General features: G+C 39.2%; 2 protein-coding genes and 1 pseudogene across 2 annotated transcripts; 1 reads left to right on the top strand and 2 right to left on the bottom strand.

Moving 5' to 3' along the window:
* LOC138046225 (uncharacterized) lies at nucleotides 1-2293 on the bottom strand (annotated as a pseudogene).
* A 10933-nt stretch (nucleotides 2294-13226) lies between these two features.
* Nucleotides 13227-14663, top strand: LOC138044777 (uncharacterized). The gene has a single exon (XM_068891194.1). It carries the CDS (start codon nucleotides 13227-13229, stop codon nucleotides 14661-14663), a length of 1437 nt encoding a protein of 478 aa, XP_068747295.1.
* LOC138044514 (P2X purinoceptor 7-like) lies at nucleotides 14548-15930 on the bottom strand. The gene is made up of 3 exons (XM_068891011.1): nucleotides 15808-15930; nucleotides 15519-15651; nucleotides 14548-14996 (listed from the first exon to the last, which is right to left on the bottom strand). Exons 1-3 carry the CDS (start codon nucleotides 15875-15877, stop codon nucleotides 14816-14818), a joined length of 384 nt encoding a protein of 127 aa, XP_068747112.1. The 5' UTR covers nucleotides 15878-15930; the 3' UTR covers nucleotides 14548-14815.
* Between the last annotated feature and the right edge of the window lie 5368 nt (nucleotides 15931-21298).

The following is a 21298-nucleotide window of genomic DNA, read 5'->3' as shown; positions in this document are numbered from 1 at the left end:
TTACTTAGAAACAAAGTCAACAAGCTTGGGTCTTGCCTCTGGCACTGAAGATAAGGCAAGATTCTTAAGAATTACAAATTCAGCACTTAAAACTAAGCCAGTTTTGTCACGAGTAAAATTGACCATGTGAGCAAGAGAATACACATCGCTGGCAGTTGTTTGGTCTCCTGTACCGCTTACAATCTCTGGTGCAATGTGAGGGTAACTCTGCTGATAGACTTTCTGTTCAGCTTTGGATAAATTCTTCCTTTTCGTTGGCGCATCAATCCTTATGCTTTTTCCAATGCATTGTAGCCATTCTCCTTTTTTTCGAGAACAATGCTATTAGCTTTCAGGTCATTGTGGAGAAAACCCTTGTCATATATGCGACGGAGAGCTTCGATGACCTGGTTGATCACACCTTTCCATTCATCAGCAGCCAGCTTCTTTTTACAAGCAGCTCGGTATATATTTAGACTTCGTTCTTTATCACCATGAAACTGTACGACTAGACTGTGAGGAATCTGTGAGGTCTGTACTCCAAACAGGAGAGGTAAGCCTTTGTGATCTCCGAGACTTGCAATCACCTTTGCTTCACGTAGGACATCCCGTTTCTGCTTCTCCCCGCTGTACTCTCCGCAAACCACCACGTCCATGCTTCTAAACTTCGCCAACTGACAGGTCCCAAATTAACCTGCCCTGATCGGAGAGCGCAATGTGCTTGCTGTCAATCTCTTTTACTGTGGCACGTGTTTCTTCTGGCAGTCTCGATCTCTTGAGCTGGGGTGCTTTGGATTGTTCAGTTTCCTTTCCCTTTTGGCTTTGCCCTTCCGCAAGTTTTTCTGCTTCTGCAAAAATGGTCGCCGTACAATTTGGTATTGAGCTTGAGCAGGCTCCGAGATCGATCTGTTTGCTTTGCGAAAGTAATAAGTCATCGTCGTGTGCGTTTTTTCCCCCGCTTCGATTTTGCTTCTTATCCTGTCCACCAAACTTCGCAATCGTTCTCTCTGTAGCTCGTTTTGAGTCACCACTTTTTCTTGCTTCTTTCTCTCTTTCCGCTGTTTCTTCTGTTGTTTACGAAGATTCTTAAAGTAAAGTTTTCTTTTTTTCTTGACGTCGTCTTCCATGATTGAAATCAAGAGAAAGTGAGATATTCAGCAATTAAGATCGGAAGTTATCAATGTCACCCGAGAATCTGATTGGTTAACTTCCAAGCGTAAACAATGTAGCTCTTTTAAAGAGCCTTCAAAGTTCTTCTCACCTTTAAGAAAATGGCTCCCTTCAAGACGAACTGCGACTTATGCGACGCGAAATATACTACAATGACAGCTTTGCTTAAAGACAGAGCTTCAAAGCATCGCAACGTAAGGCCAGTCACCCAGTTACCATTTTATCACCAAGACAGGGAAATACCGGTTCCACGTCCATATTGAGGAAGATTGAATTCCACACATTTGCAAAACTATAAAATGTGGCTCACCGGTGTTGCAGAGAGTATGAACTCCACTTTACTGCCCAGCATTTTGTATCCTGTGGTTAATAACGTTAAAGTAGGATATGTTGAGTGTTAAAATGTTTCGTTCCCTCTAAAGAGAAATGAACACAAATTTGTTCAACGAAATGATAATTACAGCATTAATGCCGTGAGTGACAAGTTACCCCTTGATTCTGCCGCGAAATTTCAGCATTAATGTAAAATGTCAAAATTCAAATGCTCAAGTCAGAAACTGCTGTTTGTGAGCGTAATTTGTCTCTCATGATCTGAAAAGGTATTGAAATGTTATACTAGTGGAGTTAGGTAATAATTTCACTTGTGTTGTCAAAAGTCTAATAATTTCCCGAGCCTTTATAGCGCATGTTATTTCACTCGTCCTACCTTTGCCTATACGTCATCATAATGATAGTGTTTGGAAATCTATGCAGTGAATGCGCAAAGTTAAAAAGACTAAAAATTGGTAAACATCTCTTTCCCTACATTATAGCGCAAAGTGAGTTTCCCACGTTCCTGTTGACTAAACAAGTCAGGCCACCAGATAAGCTCAAACTCCCTTGAGACTCTTCCTTCCCCTTCGCCAATTATTAAGGATGCCCGACAAGTTGGCTGTTGGCGTTTTGTTGTTCCCTTGGCTTGTGCCTTCGCAAGGGCAATGGCTGAGGCTCCTCCAAGGGTTGTCAGTGTGTTGTCTTCTATTTCTTGCTGTCCATTAAAAGCTTTTGTCATAGCAAGAGGTATGCAGCTATCGTCGAATACTGTTCTAACCTCGTCCACTTCAAAACACTTCCATGAAATGTATTGTGCGCGTGGTTTCCACATCGGTGGTCTCCAGTGCGAACGCTCGCCGATTTTGTTCACACGCAGGTGTCAGACCAGTTAATAACTTCTGAAGGTACACAACAGGGCAGTCGAATCTTTCAACTTTTGACCATTTACCTGATAAGAAATTAACAATGCCAATTTAATACTGATCAATGGTCAAGCACCAATCTTTGATCCTGACGTGCTTTTGTTGCAGGAAATAACTTTACTTTTCATTAATGCTATAGGTATTCTTAGGACTGAAGCGCAATTTTTGAGATGCTTTCTTACCTGATACTCCCGGGTGTGTTTTCCCCCTGCTTTCGGTAAATTTTACCCAAGAGGGCAACGGAAAATGTTCAAAGCTTAATCTGTTTGGGTCTTCAGAAAAAAACAACAACAACAATTGCAGGCATTGTGCTTGTTCAAATTGAATCTTACCTAAGGAAGCAGCAGAAAATGACTTAACATTAGTTTCTTTTGGTTTCCACTAATTATTGGGTTTGGTATTAATTGACAGGCAAATTAATGCCCCAGTGCTTGTGCTACACCAGGTAAAGTTTTACCCAAGGAAGCAACAGAAAATGTCAGAACTTAACATTTCTTTTGGTTTGCAAAAAATAAAAATCTATTACGTTAGGTATTAATTAACCCAGGCAAATTAATGCCCCAGTGCTTCTGTTACTCCAGGTAAAGTTTTACCCAAGGAAGCAACAGAAAATGTTAGAACTTAACATTTCTTTTGGTTTGCAAAAAAAACTATTGTGTTAGGTATTAATTGACACAGGCAAATTAATGCCCCAGTGCTTCTGTTATTCCAGGTAAAGTTTTACTCAAGGAAGCAACAGAAAATGTTAGAACTTAACCTTTCTTTTGGTTTGCACAAAAAAAAAAGGTAATGTGTAAGTTATTAATTGACACAGGCAAATTAATGCCCCAGTGCTTCTGTTACTCCAGGTAAATGTTTACCCAAGGAAGCAACAGAAAATGTTAGAACGTAACCTTTCTTTTGGTTTGCAAAAGCTATTGTGTTTACCCTTGTCACATCAGTTTTAACAGAGTTGTTGTAAAATTTTGCTATCCTTTAAAAAGCAATATGATAATGTTGAACAGAAATAAACAGAGACTTAAATGTTTACAACATTTGATTTCAGTTCTTCAATTGCTAATACTAGCAAGTGGAAGGTTTTGAATTTTTGTTCATGCAGCTCAAGAACCATAATTCTTTTAAAAGATGCCAGATGCCCGTGGTCGTAATCGTTCTGCTGTTGAGGGATGTCTGTTGGCTTGTTGCAGTAAAAGTTCCAATCACTGGCATTAATGCTGATGTCCAGCTCTTCCAACAGCAGCCACATCTTAGAGATTGCCTCTTTAGCCGATCGATTTACAAATGCTCCTGCCATGCTATCGAGTACCACAATTTCTTTCTTTTTAGGCAGAAGAGTAAGCAAAAACCAGTGCTTGCTTTCTTGTGAGTTACAGGGGACAAGAACAACATCTTGCTCTAATAGGGGAGCTTTGCCTCTCAGAACATCTTTCGCTGGCTGCCTCCCTGCTGATTTCTCAAAACGCTCCCACCCAATAGAATCCACTTTTTGTCCACTGACTGCAGTCTGTTTGGCAATAAGCTCCAGATAACCCTCAACTACAAAATTTGTGAGATGATTCTCTTCTGATGTTGGACTACATCCTCTTAAGGAAACAAGGTCGGTAGTATCTATCGTGCTACTGCCCTGAAATGGTACCACACCTTCAACTAACCTACCGACCAGGGAAGATTCACGGCTTGGAAGAACACATGTTGTTATCCTCTGGAATGGGGCGGACCAACTTGGCAGAAACCCATATTGCACCTGAGATCCAACACCAAGAAACTGCTGTCTACATCTTTGTGGCTTTACAGCTGTGAAGCCAGTACGCTTGGTGGAGAAGACTATGGCCACCTCTTCTACAATGCCATCATCTGAACATGTCTTATCGAAAACAGAAGAAAGTCCAGGACTCTCATTTTCAATAGGATTTTCTAGATTAGCTGGCGATGGGTCTGGGTCTAATGGTGAAATGCCATCTAGGTCAGCACTTGAAGTTTGACTAGCAAGAGCCTTTAATGAATCTGCAGAACTTACAGAGTTGGCACCTCCTGCAAGGTTGAATGCTTCCTCATATGAAGCCTCCCAGTCATCATGATCATAGGTGAAACTTCTTCTGGGATCAGACACTTCCTCTATGCGTGTCCCATGGTCTGGGGAGTATACATACTTAAGGTAGTCCTCTCCAAAGAGCTTCACAAAAAGATCTGCAATCACTCTTATCCAAACCTTCTCCTCCTCAGTCCAAGAGACTCTTGTGTTTCTCCACCCACAGCCAAGAAAAGGAAACGTTTCTTAATCATTGCATAAAACACAGCTGTTAGCAACTTAAAACATAAAATATTTTATATAGCCTGATAATTTAAGAAAAACTAATTCAGTTGCTATCTTGACAAAACTTAATTCAACTTATATCCCCTAAAGAGGTCTCCTTTTAACTAGAGGTGAAAAAAACAAGTGAAATAAGTTCTTAGCCCACACTGGGGATTCTAGGTGCTCTGAGCGCTAAGCACCAGATTGAGGCAGACCTGTTGCATAAATTAAAAATGGCGAGTGCTCGCATGATGTCTGCGACAAATCTGAAGTCAGTTTTGGATGACATGTTTGATAAGAAAGAAAGTGAACTGTATCGCAATATTGCTTCAGCTGATGTTGATCAAATGCTTGCTTTGGTAGACTTTTTTTAAAGAACTGCGATCTGCAAAGGATTTAATTGTAAAGAAGTACGAAGCTACTTCTGAGAGACAGAAATTGCACTGTGCCATGGAGTTGGGAAAAGTTCACACGCTTGTTGCAAAAGAAGTACTTTACTGGAAGAAACTTATTCAAAGACGGATGCATAAAACGCCAAGGCAAGCATGCCCTTACAGGATCGATTTTTCTCACAGGCTCAGTGAGGAAATATTTTGCTGAATTAAAGATCTTCTTACATGTGTATCTGAGTATAGCTTAGAGATGCATCAGTCAAAAGGCACCACAACAATCAAGATCTGGTCCAAGAGAAAACTTGAACTGTTTTTTAACGATATTCTTGGTGCAGCTATTGGTGGGCTCCCTACAAAGGTTATTAAAAATGCCACTGTGAAAATTTTGATCTCTAAGCAGAAGGTCTTTACTCTTAAGTATGCAACGGCAACAGAGAGAATGGAAATTAACTGCTTTTATGGTGTGTGGAATGAGCACCACGTACCACAGCACTTATGATTTGTCCAGTCAATTCAGCAAGATTTTTTTGGATTCATCAAACAGTCACATATTTGTGATATGAATGTCTTTTATTTTAATTTCTCAGTTCTCCAAGATAATGTCTAACAATCCCATTATCATTATACAAGTACAAGCCTATGAGGTGTTGATGTTTACATGTACCTATAACAATAAAGATTGAAGTTGCAAGTAACAATAAGTAACTGTATCTCTTAACCTCAAAGTTACATATAACATGTTTTTCCCCTACAAAAGTAAAGAAAAGTTGCTTTTCACAAGCAGCACCGCAAAATGCCATCTAAAATAATTGACATCATTCTAGTATGCGTCTCATTCTATTGCTGCAACAAGTGCAGAAATTTCTGTCATTAAAGGTGACTGACAGTATTTACACCCAGTTTCGTCCTGTTGTTTTGGAAGGCCACAGAAACAAAATTCCCTGATATAACACATTTTGGGGATGTACTGCAATTTTGATTTGGAGTACTTTACCACATGAGGGTTTTGTTGCCTAAGCCAGATAAGGGACATATGTTCATGTAAGAACACCTTCTCCCATCTTTCCTTGGGAAGAGAAAACTCCGCATAAGTGGCAAGTTTTTGGTGTTTTGCCTCCCTCCCTTGCATGGTGTTTATGCCCAGACCAACCTGAAATGCACTGAATAAGGACCTAGAATGATAAGGGACACATAAACCCACTGTCCACATGCTCAGTGTGACACTGGTATTAAACAGTGAAGTGCAAATAAAATACTCCCGACAGAACTTCTCTAAGTCATCAATACCCTTCTGGTCAATATCAGTTACTCTGTTCACGAGTGAACAGGCATTTCTGAGCTTTAATCCAGAAAATGCAAGGGCATACAGCTTAACATTTCTAGCTTCAGGGTCATTTGGTGAAATGACAGCTTCAATAACATCCATAAAATTGCTGCAGAACTTTCTTTTCTCTCTAAACCACTTAACAATTTTCTTGTAAAGTTTATGAGACTTTACCTTGTTTCTGACTGCACGTAGATACTTCCGAAAACAGCATTCAAATGGCAATTGGTAAACTGTGCCTATGGAAGCACCAGCATTGGTTCGGGTAAGTGCAGTAGTCATGACCTCCTTGTTCCATACCTGACAACAGTTATTCCCCAAGTGAAGTGGTTCACATTTAGCTTTATCTAATACAGGACCCAAGACAGGTTCAAACTCTTGCCTATAATGTTGACTTGCAATGAATTTGGTGACCAGATTTCTTCGCTGTTTAAGTGGCTTGTTAACAACAGTTGTTTCTTTGTACTTATCAACCAAATTAGCAACTTTAACCCTCTGGTCATATGACCATTGCTTCCAAGTACATGTACTATCTTCCCCAAATGTGCCATTCACATTTTTTACATCATCTTGCTTAACATTTGCAAATGAGCGAGGGTAGGTGGCTGAATTTGAAAGTTCCCCTGAAAACGTGGCTAGCCATTTCATGTCACTAGGGACAAGCTCAAACTTAAAATTAATAGCAGTATCATGTCCCTGAAGTTGGTATGTCTTGCTTTTAATGAGTGCTCTTTCACCCCGGATTTGTGTAGCATACCTGATCATAGCTGGATGATCTTCCTTACAGTTAGCACCCAGTATGAGGAAATTGTCGTCACAACTAGCAATTCGGTTCCCTAAGTTTAAAAAACTTACAAGCCATGCAGTAACCTCATTGTCTTTCCCAAATGGAGCCCCATCTGCCGCTATTGCCACCAAAAACGTACCTGGGGCATTTCCAAACCAACTGAGAATTGGTGTTACCTTACCTGTTGATAGATACAGATCTGCCAACTGCAATAAACGAGCTTCAAGATCAAGGAAGCAACCTCACACTTGATGTGTTACATTTGGGTCATCTTGGTTCTCTATTTGCTCTGCAAGGGGAATTGGTCTTAGTACCCCTATGTCGATGGACTTGATGAACTGCATACGATCTTTATAAGGTAGACGTTTAGGGAGGAGCACCCCATTAGATAACCTACATCTTTCTTTCTTACCATCTACCCCATTTTGGTACATAAGTGAAGTCAGAACACTGTTGTACTTGGCTTTGCTCATGAGCCCTCCCCTGTATAAAATCATTACAGAGCGATTGGTATTATTAGCAGATTTTTCAAATGCCATAGCAGCTACATTAGCAAGGGATGGAACTACTTTTGTACTGATCTTCTTTGACCCCTTTGACATTTCTGTGAGCTCTTTTGTTGTTGCATAGGTTAAGATAGTGTTAAACAGTCCTGTCAAAGAGAGTTTTCTTTTTTTTGAAGGTGACAAGCATGAATTGCCATGAATCGTAGAAGCATTTTCCATAGTTAGCAGCCTCCTTTTCTTCCTGAACTTGGAGGAAGGTCCAACACTTCGCTATTACCATCTTTGAAGCTAGTGACTTGTTGAATTGCCGATCCTCTTGGGAGATGGACCTTTTCGTTTTCAAGCAGGCCTCTCTGCAACATATAATTTAAAGTAAACATGTAATAATCTCATTATCTCAGGAAACCCATACTTACAAGGTATAAATGACCAAGGGTGTTTGCTAGCACCACTTCTACTAGCCACTGACATGATCTTAGGCATTCTATCGCCAGAGTAGCTACTATTAAAGGGAAACAAGGGTCTAGGAAAAGTTTACCTTAAACGAAAGCCCACCTGCTCAGCATTTCAAAAATGGTTGTCATTTGGCGTAGAACTGACTTGGATTCTAATCATATGGCTTCGAAATCGTTCAAAATCGCCGCCATCTTGGAACACTGGCCGCCATATTGGAAGTGAGGAATGATAACGAGGGTATGACGTAACAATAGTCAAGGTTTGTTTTGACCCGGATTTGACCTTTGCACACGTGCAAGAGTTAGTGTCAAGGCCGGAATTATGGTTCATTGCCTCGCTGCTGGATGTATTAATACTTATAAAAATTCTAAAGGACGTATCACTTTTCACAAACTTCCCGAAGACAAATATCGTAGAAAACAATGGCTCGCAAAAATAAAACGAGAGGGAGACTTACCGAGACCTGAGAACTGTCGTGTGTGTTCCGATCATTTCACAACAGAAGACTACGAGCGGGATCTTCAGGTATGAAAGTTTTTAATTTTACTCCGGCTACTTCGCATTCACATGGTAAACAGTATGTGGTATTCTATCTTTTTACTTTACAATCAGATTTTAATTCAATTATTTTAAGATGATACGCTTCATTTATTTATTTTGGAAAATGGCGCGAAACAGGCCGCCAAGATCCGCCGCTATTGCCACCAAAAACGTACCTGGGGCATTTCCAAACCAACTGAGAATTGGTGTTACCTTACCTGTTGATAGATACAGATCTGCCAACTGCAATAAACGAGCTTCAAGATCAAGGAAGCAACCTCACACTTGATGTGTTACATTTGGGTCATCTTGGTTCTCTATTTGCTCTGCAAGGGGAATTGGTCTTAGTACCCCTATGTCGATGGACTTGATGAACTGCATACGATCTTTATAAGGTAGACGTTTAGGGAGGAGCACCCCATTAGATAACCTACATCTTTCTTTCTTACCATCTACCCCATTTTGGTACATAAGTGAAGTCAGAACACTGTTGTACTTGGCTTTGCTCATGAGCCCTCCCCTGTATAAAATCATTACAGAGCGATTGGTATTATTAGCAGATTTTTCAAATGCCATAGCAGCTACATTAGCAAGGGATGGAACTACTTTTGTACTGATCTTCTTTGACCCCTTTGACATTTCTGTGAGCTCTTTTGTTGTTGCCTAGGTTAAGATAGTGTTAAACAGTCCTGTCAAAGAGAGTTTTCTTTTTTTTGAAGGTGACAAGCATGAATTGCCATGAATCGTAGAAGCATTTTCCATAGTTAGCAGCCTCCTTTTCTTCCTGAACTTGGAGGAAGGTCCAACACTTCGCTATTACCATCTTTGAAGCTAGTGACTTGTTGAATTGCCGATCCTCTTGGGAGATGGACCTTTTCGTTTTCAAGGAGGCCTCTCTGCAACATATAATTTAAAGTAAACATGTAATAATCTCATTATCTCAGGAAACCCATACTTACAAGGTATAAATGACCAAGGGTGTTTGCTACCACCACTTCTACTAGCCACTGACATGATCTTAGGCATTCTATTAAAGGGAAACAAGGGTCTAGGAAAAGTTTACCTTAAACGAAAGCCCACCTGCTCAGCATTTCAAAAATGGTTGTCATTTGGCGTAGAACTGACTTGGATTCTAATCATATGGCTTCGAAATCGTTCAAAATCGCCGCCATCTTGGAACACTGGCCGCCATATTGGAAGTGAGGAATGATAACGAGGGTATGACGTAACAATAGTCAAGGTTTGTTTTGACCCGGATTTGACCTTTGCACACGTGCAAGAGTTAGTGTCAAGGCCGGAATTATGGTTCATTGCCTCGCTGCTGGATGTATTAATACTTATAAAAATTCTAAAGGACGTATCACTTTTCACAAACTTCCCGAAGACAAATATCGTAGAAAACAATGGCTCGCAAAAATAAAACGAGAGGGAGACTTACCGAGACCTGAGAACTGTCGTGTGTGTTCCGATCATTTCACAACAGAAGACTACGAGCGGGATCTTCAGGTATGAAAGTTTTTAATTTTACTCCGGCTACTTCGCATTCACATGGTAAACAGTATGTGGTATTCTATCTTTTTACTTTACAATCAGATTTTAATTCAATTATTTTAAGATGATACGCTTCATTTATTTATTTTGGAAAATGGCGCGAAACAGGCCGCCAAGATCCGCCGCTATTGCCACCAAAAACGTACCTGGGGCATTTCCAAACCAACTGAGAATTGGTGTTACCTTACCTGTTGATAGATACAGATCTGCCAACTGCAATAAACGAGCTTCAAGATCAAGGAAGCAACCTCACACTTGATGTGTTACATTTGGGTCATCTTGGTTCTCTATTTGCTCTGCAAGGGGAATTGGTCTTAGTACCCCTATGTCGATGGACTTGATGAACTGCATACGATCTTTATAAGGTAGACGTTTAGGGAGGAGCACCCCATTAGATAACCTACATCTTTCTTTCTTACCATCTACCCCATTTTGGTACATAAGTGAAGTCAGAACACTGTTGTACTTGGCTTTGCTCATGAGCCCTCCCCTGTATAAAATCATTACAGAGCGATTGGTATTATTAGCAGATTTTTCAAATGCCATAGCAGCTACATTAGCAAGGGATGGAACTACTTTTGTACTGATCTTCTTTGACCCCTTTGACATTTCTGTGAGCTCTTTTGTTGTTGCCTAGGTTAAGATAGTGTTAAACAGTCCTGTCAAAGAGAGTTTTCTTTTTTTTGAAGGTGACAAGCATGAATTGCCATGAATCGTAGAAGCATTTTCCATAGTTAGCAGCCTCCTTTTCTTCCTGAACTTGGAGGAAGGTCCAACACTTCGCTATTACCATCTTTGAAGCTAGTGACTTGTTGAATTGCCGATCCTCTTGGGAGATGGACCTTTTCGTTTTCAAGGAGGCCTCTCTGCAACATATAATTTAAAGTAAACATGTAATAATCTCATTATCTCAGGAAACCCATACTTACAAGGTATAAATGACCAAGGGTGTTTGCTACCACCACTTCTACTAGCCACTGACATGATCTTAGGCATTCTATTAAAGGGAAACAAGGGTCTAGGAAAAGTTTACCTTAAACGAAAGCCCACCTGCTCAGCATTTCAAAAATGGTTGTCATTTGGCGTAGAACTGACTTGGATTCTAATCATATGGCTTCGAAATCGTTCAAAATCGCCGCCATCTTGGAACACTGGCCGCCATATTGGAAGTGAGGAATGATAACGAGGGTATGACGTAACAATAGTCAAGGTTTGTTTTGACCCGGATTTGACCTTTGCACACGTGCAAGAGTTAGTGTCAAGGCCGGAATTATGGTTCATTGCCTCGCTGTTGGATGTAGTAATACTTATAAAAATTCTAAAGGACGTATCACTTTTCACAAACTTCCCGAAGACAAATATCGTAGAAAACAATGGCTCGCAAAAATAAAACGAGAGGGAGACTTACCGAGACCTGAGAACTGTCGTGTGTGTTCCGATCATTTCACAACAGAAGACTACGAGCGGGATCTTCAGGTATGAAAGTTTTTAATTTTACTCCGGCTACTTCGCATTCACATGGTAAACAGTATGTGGTATTCTATCTTTTTACTTTACAATCAGATTTTAATTCAATTATTTTAAGATGATACGCTTCATTTATTTATTTTGGAAAATGGCGCGAAACAGGCCGCCAAGATCGCAGTAATGACAATGGTCTGACATTTGTATCGAATCGCGAAAAATAAAGTCCCTGCCGCCTGACGCCGTGCATTTTCAGCCGAGTGATTCTTATATTTTGTCTCTGAAATAGCGTCTAAATTTAATTAACGTCAAGAAGAATAATTATATCGCTTTTTTGTAAATATATCGCCTGGTCTTCAGGTCACGCAAATGGTGTTTTATATATATAAATTTATAAAATACAGTGTTTTAATAATTTTTACAGGCGGAGCTTCTTGGGACTACAAGGCGCAAAAGGAAACCACCGCTTAAGGAAGACGCTGTACCTAGCATTTTTGGCCATGCTCCACCGAAAAAAGTCCGTAAAACAAGTATTGATCGAGCAAGCCGTCAAACCAAACGGGAGGTGAGTTTTTGGTACGAATGTCACGCACCGGTGTCACGCTTGATCGAGGAAACTTGATTGAGGAAACCTAAGGTAAAGCACCAGCAGTATTTAGTTCAGGACATTCGAGGTGGCTAGAAATCACACAAAATAATTGAGGCTTAAGCACAATGTCTGGATTTGATTTCTAATGTCGCAGGTGCTCTAGATATTAAAATCTGTTTTTAGAATGAAAAACGTATGCCTTTTAGCATCCTGGCTATTATTCATATTAATTTTTTTCTGAGTGTACAGCGGCAAGTTTTTTTTTTACTTGTGTATAAAGAAATTTAAAAAATTAAGTTTCTGCATTATGTTTTTAATTTTTATGTAGATAGTAAAAGCCCTACTCGTAAACACAACTCCAGAAGTAGGATCAGAAGTCACTTTGGCAAGTGAAGGTGAAACGCCTGAGAACCCTTTCACCCTTGGCTGCACAACCTCGCCTACGGTTTCAGCGGAAAATATTGAAGCAGAAGAACAACCTACTGCACCTACGGTTTCAGCGGAAAATATTGAAGCAGACGAACAAATCTATGAAACCACATTGATGCCCTCTATTTCTTCAAACAGATTGGTGGAAACCGGAGAAATAAAAGAACGAAACTGCGAGGTAAGCAATGTTATCAGCCGTGAAACTCAGTGGCTTGCAGCTGACACAGGAGACGCATTGCTTCTCAAGGACCACACTTATTCCTGTGTGCCTCCCTGGGATCCACAGGCCGAGACTGCACAAGCACTCACATCCACTCCAAAGAAGTCATCAGCCAACACAGAACCTCCGCTGTTCGATCCTGACGAAGACATCATCACTAACCTCACCTTTTCTTCAGTGGAAGAGGATGAGAATGACAGCTCTTTCCAGTTGAACTTTGAAGAACTGGACGACACTATTGAAAGCAACTTGGAAATGCATGATCAAGATGGAATGGATAAGTTTGAAAAAATGTGTTCAGTCCCCAAATACATCGTATTTGAGGATGAACTCCTGAAATTATTTAATCGTTGCGTTATCTGCGGAGAAGAGGTGTTAGAAAAAGATCTGGTTAAAAAGGGCTCTATGTTGAAAATAACAACATTCTGTAAGAACTCTCATTCAAAAGAGTGGGTTTCTCAGCCGACCGTTAAAAGAGCTGCTGCAGGGAACCTGTTACTTTCTGGCGCAATTTTATTTACGGGCAATACGTTTTCTCGCGTGTCAGAAATGGCTTCTACAGTTAATCTTGCGTTTCCTGGTGAGTCTGACTACCTCAACTATCAAAACAAGCACCTGTTTCCAGTTATAAATGAATGTTGGCAGCAAGAAAAGGCTTCAGTGCTTGCAGATCTCCTAGACAGGGAATCTGTAACTCTCATTGGTGATGGGCGCTGTGATTCACCAGGGTATAGTGCCAAATATGGCACGTATACCATGATGGACACAGAAACTAAAAATATTGTAGATTTTGATGTCGTTCATGTGAAACAAACCACAAGTTCCCAAGCAATGGAAAAACTAGGTTTTCAGCGTTGCCTCGACCGTGCCCTCGACAGCGGGATTCCCGTGGATGTCGTGGGCACTGATAGACATACAGGAATAAAGGCACTGATGAGAACTGTCTACAAAGATCGCGGAGTTGAGCATCAGGTCGACGTTTGGCACCTTTGTAAAAACATAAAGTCCAAGCTGGCGAAAAAAGCCAAGAAAAAAGGATGCGAGGAACTGGCCCCCTGGATTAAATCAGTAACTAATCATCTTTGGTGGTCGTCTATGACATGCGAAGGGAATGCTGAGCTCCTTAAAGAAAAATGGACCAGCATACTGCACCATGTTGCTGACAAGCACAGTTGGGACTCATCCACCCTGTACAACCGTTGCCCACACGATCCCATTTCTGCGACTGCGCGCTGGAAAACTAAGTGGCTAAAAGCAGGTTCACCTGCACACGAAGCTCTGAAGGAGGTTGTTATGGAAAAGAGGCTTCTCAACGACCTGGAACTTCTCTCCAAGTTCATCCATACTGGAGCCCTTGAGGTTTATCACTCGCTCTACAACAAATACATGCCTAGTCACAAAGGAATGTCTGCACGATCGCAGTTGGCTGCTTTAGACCATAACTCGGGAACTGGGCGGGAGCAAATGGTAACATCACGTGGTGATAAGCAGTATCGTTACGTTTATCCCAAGGGCATGAAAGACTGGGTGGTTAAGCCTGTGTTCGAGAAGAAGTCTAAGCAGCACGTGAGGGACATGATGCACCGGGTTTTGGAATCGAGAGCCACAGGGGAGGACATCGAAGAGGTTGAGGTTCCTGACCTGCCAAGGAACATCGCGCCAGTACCCCGCCCACCCAAAGAGGAGCTGCTCGCCCGCCACGCTTCTAGATTTGGAAAGAAAATTTAGCTGTTCTTGTTCAAAGTTTCAAAACCATTGAATCTTAACATAACAGTTCACATTTCGTGCTTAAATAATCTGTTTCATTGAGGGCTTTTTTTGTTGAAGTTAATCTCAGAATAGAAAACAAGCTATTCCCCTTGACCGTTTTGCATACATTGTTATCCCGGCCATGAATAGTTCCCCTCCGCATCCTTATATCCAGTATAGATGCCACTTTCCTCCAGGTACTCTCTTCGGATGGCCCAAACAACACAAGACGGGATAATGCGTCTGTTTCCTTTTCCCAGTCTGTTGTACGTCCACCACGTAAACTGACGGTATCCAGCTAATCTCATACTCCTGTAAATAATCAAGAATATTATGATGTAATAGCGTGCATTCTTAAAATATCAAAACTAGTTTAGTTCATAAGGTTTCGGAATTATCTCCCACTGGAGTGTAAGGTAAGGGAAACACAAAAAGGTTATGGTTGTTGTGTTGATGTTGACTTCACTACCTACGAAAGCATATATTCAAACTGATACTGTTATTTGAAAAAAAATGTTTCCCCGGTGAAGGGGTATTAAAAATTTTAACACTCTTGCCACGAGTATATTGGGCGCTGCAAATTACAGCATTGTAACAAGATAAAACTCGAACAAAGAAAGAAATCCTGGAGAATGTTGACAAAAACATGGTAACAAACTTTTGTCTGTACACCTACAGATTTTTATCAGAGAACCAAGATTTCGTTATTATTTGGCAAGGAGGACAATTATCTAAAACATACTTCACAAGCCTTACGCAAGCTTTAAGCGTGATAATTATTAATATTGCATGTCTTCATTGTTATAAATATCTGTAAACCGTTTACAAACTTACGCATTTGGCGGGGGATCTTCTAGACGATCGCTCCGAACTTGATGGAGCCCAACAAGAGCTGTTTTTAAAACATCTGGTTGCAGGCACACCGGTCGAAATGATTCATGCTCGATTATGCACTTGTATCGCGTTCCTGCAAAACAAAAACCGCAAACAGCTCACCATTTCAGTTTTTGTAATATTTGCAAACTGTTTTTTAAAGAGGTAAATATTATAGATTCCTTATCAAAAATCTGTAATTACAACAGGTGAATTAAAACATTGTTATTAAAGAAATTTAAATTTGTACCTTCGAGGTCCAAGCGATCTCCGAGAACGTCCATCTCCTGACAACAAAGACTTTCAGTTTCCGTTGGCATGCCCTGACAATTGGTGCAAATGCACCAGTTATGTCTGCCAAGACGCGATTGAATTGCCCCGGTGGCTCTTGAGTCACGTTTGAGTCACTTTCGTCTTCTTCGGAGGTGTCGCGCTGTGGCTCAAACATAAACGGGCGTATAACCCCATCTGCCTCGATTTCTAGATCGAGCGATGAGTCGCTATCGCTTTCAACAGGTGTTTCAATGTCACTGTTTGTGTCTTGGGCGGCCATGTTTTACTGCCTTGACTAATCTGACGTCACAGCCTCGCTTACATGAAAGAGATTCAAGATGGCGGCGAGTAATAGCAAAATGACAATTTTTCCTTCCCGATTACTTACGACAAAGATGACAACAGAGCAAATTTTTGCTGTTTTCAGGTATTTTATTGTATGAACTTTCATTTTAGGTAAACTTTTTCTAGACTTTTGTTTCCCTTTAACATTTTAACAAAAATTAATAATGGGAGCATGAATGGATGAAGTAATAAATGAATATATTATTAATCACTCCCTTAAGGATGGAAAATGAAGTAAATAAATAAATAATAAACAATCCAACGAACAAATAACTAAAAAGATGTTATTAACCAATCCCCTTCAACGGCTAAAATTAACAACATTTTAACTCTCCCTTGTTTTAAGCAATCTCCCCTCATTAGACTCCGGAGAAAAAATAATAAAGCATAAACGAAAATAACCAACCTTAAGTTTTAATGCATGTATTTCATTTTCAACCTCAGCACATCTTTCCACACAGCTTTCCTTTATGGACTGCAATTCAGTACATTTGCTTACAGCACTCGCAATAGCTTCCTCTTTCGGGAGCCTTTTTGCCCTTGGAAAAGACCCAATGTTAAAACGCCCTTTCCTCGCTTTATGTGCTTGGTCTAAAATCCCTGCGGATGGACCAAACACCACCAAATTACACATGACAGGAACCAATTACATTGAAAATATTGCTATCGTTTCACTTTTTTGAAATATGCCTTATAAAGCCAAAAATATCCCTCAAAATAAGGACAAAATGACATCTAAACAACGCCTACCTATCATTGCCGATAAAAGAAGACTCGAATCCGTTTTTTCGTGTAGTTTTCATATCGTAAAGCTCAGCACAGGAAAAAAATTCAGAGATTCTATGGTTGGGACTTTAAGGGTATGTTATTGGGAAAACATTGGCACAACATTGGTAAAATACATAGTTTACCAATGTTGGAAATTGAGTTACATTTTCCATATTGGTATTGCATTTTATGGAAAACCAACATTGGAATATATAAATTAGTTTTCCCAATTGGTTTTTTATTGTAACCTCATCGGTATTCCATTGAAAAATTATCAGCATTGATATTTGATGCTTGCGTTTACCAAATTGGATTGTCACTGGAGTTTTGTTGGTAAACTATCTTAAAAAGCCGACATTGGAATGTTAAAACTAGAGAGTTCACCTAGGTGGCTTTCAAAATGTAATTTCATTGGTTTTCTATGAAAAATTCCAATGTTGGTATATGGTAAATAGACTACTGAAATTGGATCGTCACTCAGTGATTTGAATGGTACCGGTTTATTTTTACCAATAATGGTAGATTGTAATTAATACAATTGCTGTCAAAATAATCTTAAATGGTTTTTATTGATCGTTATCTTAAAGTGTGATGTACATGTTTTGAAACACTTTCATTAAGGAAAAAAGTTACAATAGCATCCTCAAATACAATAGGCAGCACGGTAATAGAAAGTACAGGATAGCAATTATTCTTGGTCTGAGTCAGAGTCTGAATATGTTAACAAGACTCTTGCACTTGCCCCTGAGCTCCCATTTCCTACATCCACATGCACAGCTTCTCCATTAGGTTCAATAGTCTTTAAAATGGATATTTCTTCTCTCTTTAAGCAAGCAATGTTTGCACTGTCAACAAATTTGACAAAGCCCTTTTCTACGAGGGCATTAGCAAGCTTATTCGCTTATTCATATTTGCCAACCCCCCTTGCTTTAAGACTTATCTTTTTAGCAACAGCACAAAGGTCTTTTTTGTAAGATAAATTTCTAAACTTTGCAACATTAAAGAACTTTGTTAACAATAACTGTGAACAATAAGATGACAATTGCTTTATGTCTGATGATAAATCATCCTCAGCGGTCTCACCAGGTTGCTCAGCATCTGTGCAGTTATCTACAATAGAAGGATATTTAAGAAAAGAGATGTCAATACCGTAATTTGACATTAAACAATCATTACATCACTCAAAAAGTTATGACATGGGATTCCTCTGGATCACTATCTTTTTTATTTCTTTCTCTACAACAGACAAGGTAATGTAGAGAAACTCACCATCTGAACTTGGAACAGGATCATCTCCCTTATGGGCCCTTTTAGCAGGGGGCAAATGGACCTGATAAATAGAAACAAGTGATTACAATAAATATTAAAATAATTTTGAAGTGAATTTTCAAGTATCATGCAGAAGACAATGATAATAATGTCAGAATACCAACTGACCTCAATGTCATAGCCATCTACAATTTTCCGGTTCTTTTCTGCAGCCCATGAGATGATGTGATGGCGTATGGCACCTTGAAAAGGAGACATAACTTGATAGCTTTAGATACTAAGAGCCTAAGAGGGAGTTACATTGGTAACAACCTCGCAAATATGTATTAGTACTACCTGCGATCCGGTTGAACTTACTCCTGCCCCTCAACCCCCCTACCCCTTTTCCCCTCCAAAAAAAAAGCAGAGAAAATAAAACCTGGTATGTTCTCACATAAAGATGCATTGATATTATTCAAATTATTTAAACAATCAAATTTTTCTTCAAAATTAAAGAATGCCACTTAAAGCCCTCGGCTATCGGTATCTTTTTCCTCTTTGAACTGTGACAGTCTCAACATAAGATGTAGGATAGCTCAAAGAGTCTAAATTCAACAAAGGGTTCCTATGTGAGTCATCTTTAAATTTAACATCACTTATAATAGTCATAGGATAGTTATTAGTGTTACAACCACCTATCATACATGCTTACTTACTTTTACCAAATCCAATCTCTTCTACCTTCACCACTGGTTCCAATAGGAGTACAAGTTCGGAAAGGATTAAGCTGTTGTCATTGTTTCCTTTAAAATAGACTTTAATATTCCCTGGCCATCTCTTGAAACACTCTGACCGTATGATCTTTACTCTGTTAGGAACATTATAGAAACTAATGATTACAAACCACATGTTAAGTGAGCACAGTGCAAGAAGGTAATAAAATGTTTCCATCAGACTCAAGCTGAAGTCCACCGTTTTTTTCAAATGAAAAGCAAATACAGACAACAGGTCTAACATTCCTCCTGAGACTGACATAGTGACTCAATTTCAAATTTGATTTCATGTGAATTATTCAGATAAAGAAAAAAAAATTCCAGAACAGCTATTATTACAAACTTTAATTGAAGAGAATTTTTTTTTAATGGACGAAATGCAAAGATTTGTGGAGAGTGGATCATTTATGAAACCAATAATTAAAAGGCATCAAATTTGTAATAATAATAATAATAATAATAATTATTATTATTATTATTATTTATTAATATATTTTTATTTCTATTTTTTTCTATACATCTTTTATTAAAAGACGAAAGGCCAACAAACTGGTTATAAAAAGCTCATATCTATGAAAGCTAATAGCCCTGAAAAAAAGCCAAATTTGTAATAATTAATCCATCAGTAACAAATTCACTATTGGAAGGAAGCTTTGCCTGTAAACGTCCATGGTTACAAATTCCCTCCTAAGGTTTGGTCTGTAATACATGTAATAGTACTGGTCAGGGTGCATTATTCTGACAGTATGTTGCAATAATAGTTTTAGGAATGGAAGCAATCTCTGACTTGAATAGTATAAGGGAAATCAATAGTTTGTTAATTTCATAAGAAATCACGAATTGGCTCACTTTTCATTGTAAAGCCTTTTTAGTTCAGCCGTCATTCCTGCTTTGTCTTTCCTTGTTATTTTGACATTATCACTTGCAGATGGAGGAGTGGTCTGCTCACAAGGTGGGTGGCTGGTTGTATCGGACTTGTTTTTCTCTGCCAAATCAACAATGAATATGTTTCTTTATGACAGTTTTGAACATGGCAATTACCTACTACATAATATTGCTAATGTTGGCACACTTGTTGCATTACATAGCAGGCCTATTACATGTTTCAACTCCTTTATACATATACATGGGTTTTGGGATCCTACTGGCATAACGCTTGCCCTTGTAAAAACACAAGGTATAAATTGTACATACGTACCGGAAAAAGTACCAAGCAAATCTTTGATAAGACTGAGAATTTGTAGCTGTTTCCCATTGATGTGATGCCTAATTCTTTAAGGCATGAGCGCTCCATCATTTTTAGCGCCACACCAGAAATTTCTTGTTCTACATGACAAGAATCAATACCTTGACAATATTTATATTGAAAACATGTTTTCAGCTATTAAAGAAAATAAATTGGTATTTATGAGTTACTGCGTTGCAACGAACCTTCAAACAGGGTCGCTTCCTCGGCAAAGCCCTCTTGCTCCTGGAGCCACTTGCTGACATCCACAGGAGTCCATTCTTTTATGTGTACACAAATTAATTTGATAGTTCCCAAAAGAAATAAAGTAACATATTCAACTGTTACAAAGAGGTTTTCCAAAGGAGTTAGGGGCCTACTTAATAGTAAATATTAATTGGTAAACGGCATTGAACTTAAGCTTACACTAGTTTCTCGAATGCTAAGTGTAGGAGGTTCTATACCCTGTTAATATGATTTAAAGCAGTGATTGCAGTAGCTATATAGACATGGGGAGGGGATTTTCTTTTTCTGCCTTGGAACCCCATATTTATAATTTAATTTGTTAGGTACTTTACGTAATTTCACACAAGAAAATCGAAAATAAGATACTTCGTATGCCGTTGTTTTTTCTTTTTATGGCCTGGGCTCGCTGCACCACGTACAAACATTTTCTCATCTTAAATTTTCGGATTCATGCTATAAACGGATTAATCTTCAATCAGTTGTTCCTGACTGGTTCCATGTAGTTGAAAAGCTTAGCTACTTTGTCATTCCCTTTCAATATATTATGAAGACATAGTAACAATGTTTATTGCATTTAGCTATTTGCCACTTTGGTTCAGTTCTTAGTCTTCTCAATTAATTCAGATATTCAAGTGAAATCTTCATTGTAGGATTCAGGTTTGGCTTTTCAAAATGTATATTTAGCATTAGGCTATTTTGGCTCAGATTGGTGATTGTGAATGTTTATGTTTGGGTGAGTTGCATTGTGTTTCTCAACTCCTGTTCAGATTTATTTACATGTATGTCCACCTACACATAGTCTGAAATTTTTTAAAATTGGGATAAGAAACATTTGGCGTGTTTTGCCCAAATGAAACTACATA

This window comes from Montipora capricornis, chromosome 4 (assembly GCF_036669925.1).
Source record: "Montipora capricornis isolate CH-2021 chromosome 4, ASM3666992v2, whole genome shotgun sequence".
Classification (NCBI taxonomy): domain Eukaryota; kingdom Metazoa; phylum Cnidaria; class Anthozoa; order Scleractinia; family Acroporidae; genus Montipora; species Montipora capricornis.
The sequence above is the reverse complement of the archived record's forward strand: the minus strand, read 5'-3'. Positions and strand labels throughout refer to the sequence as shown.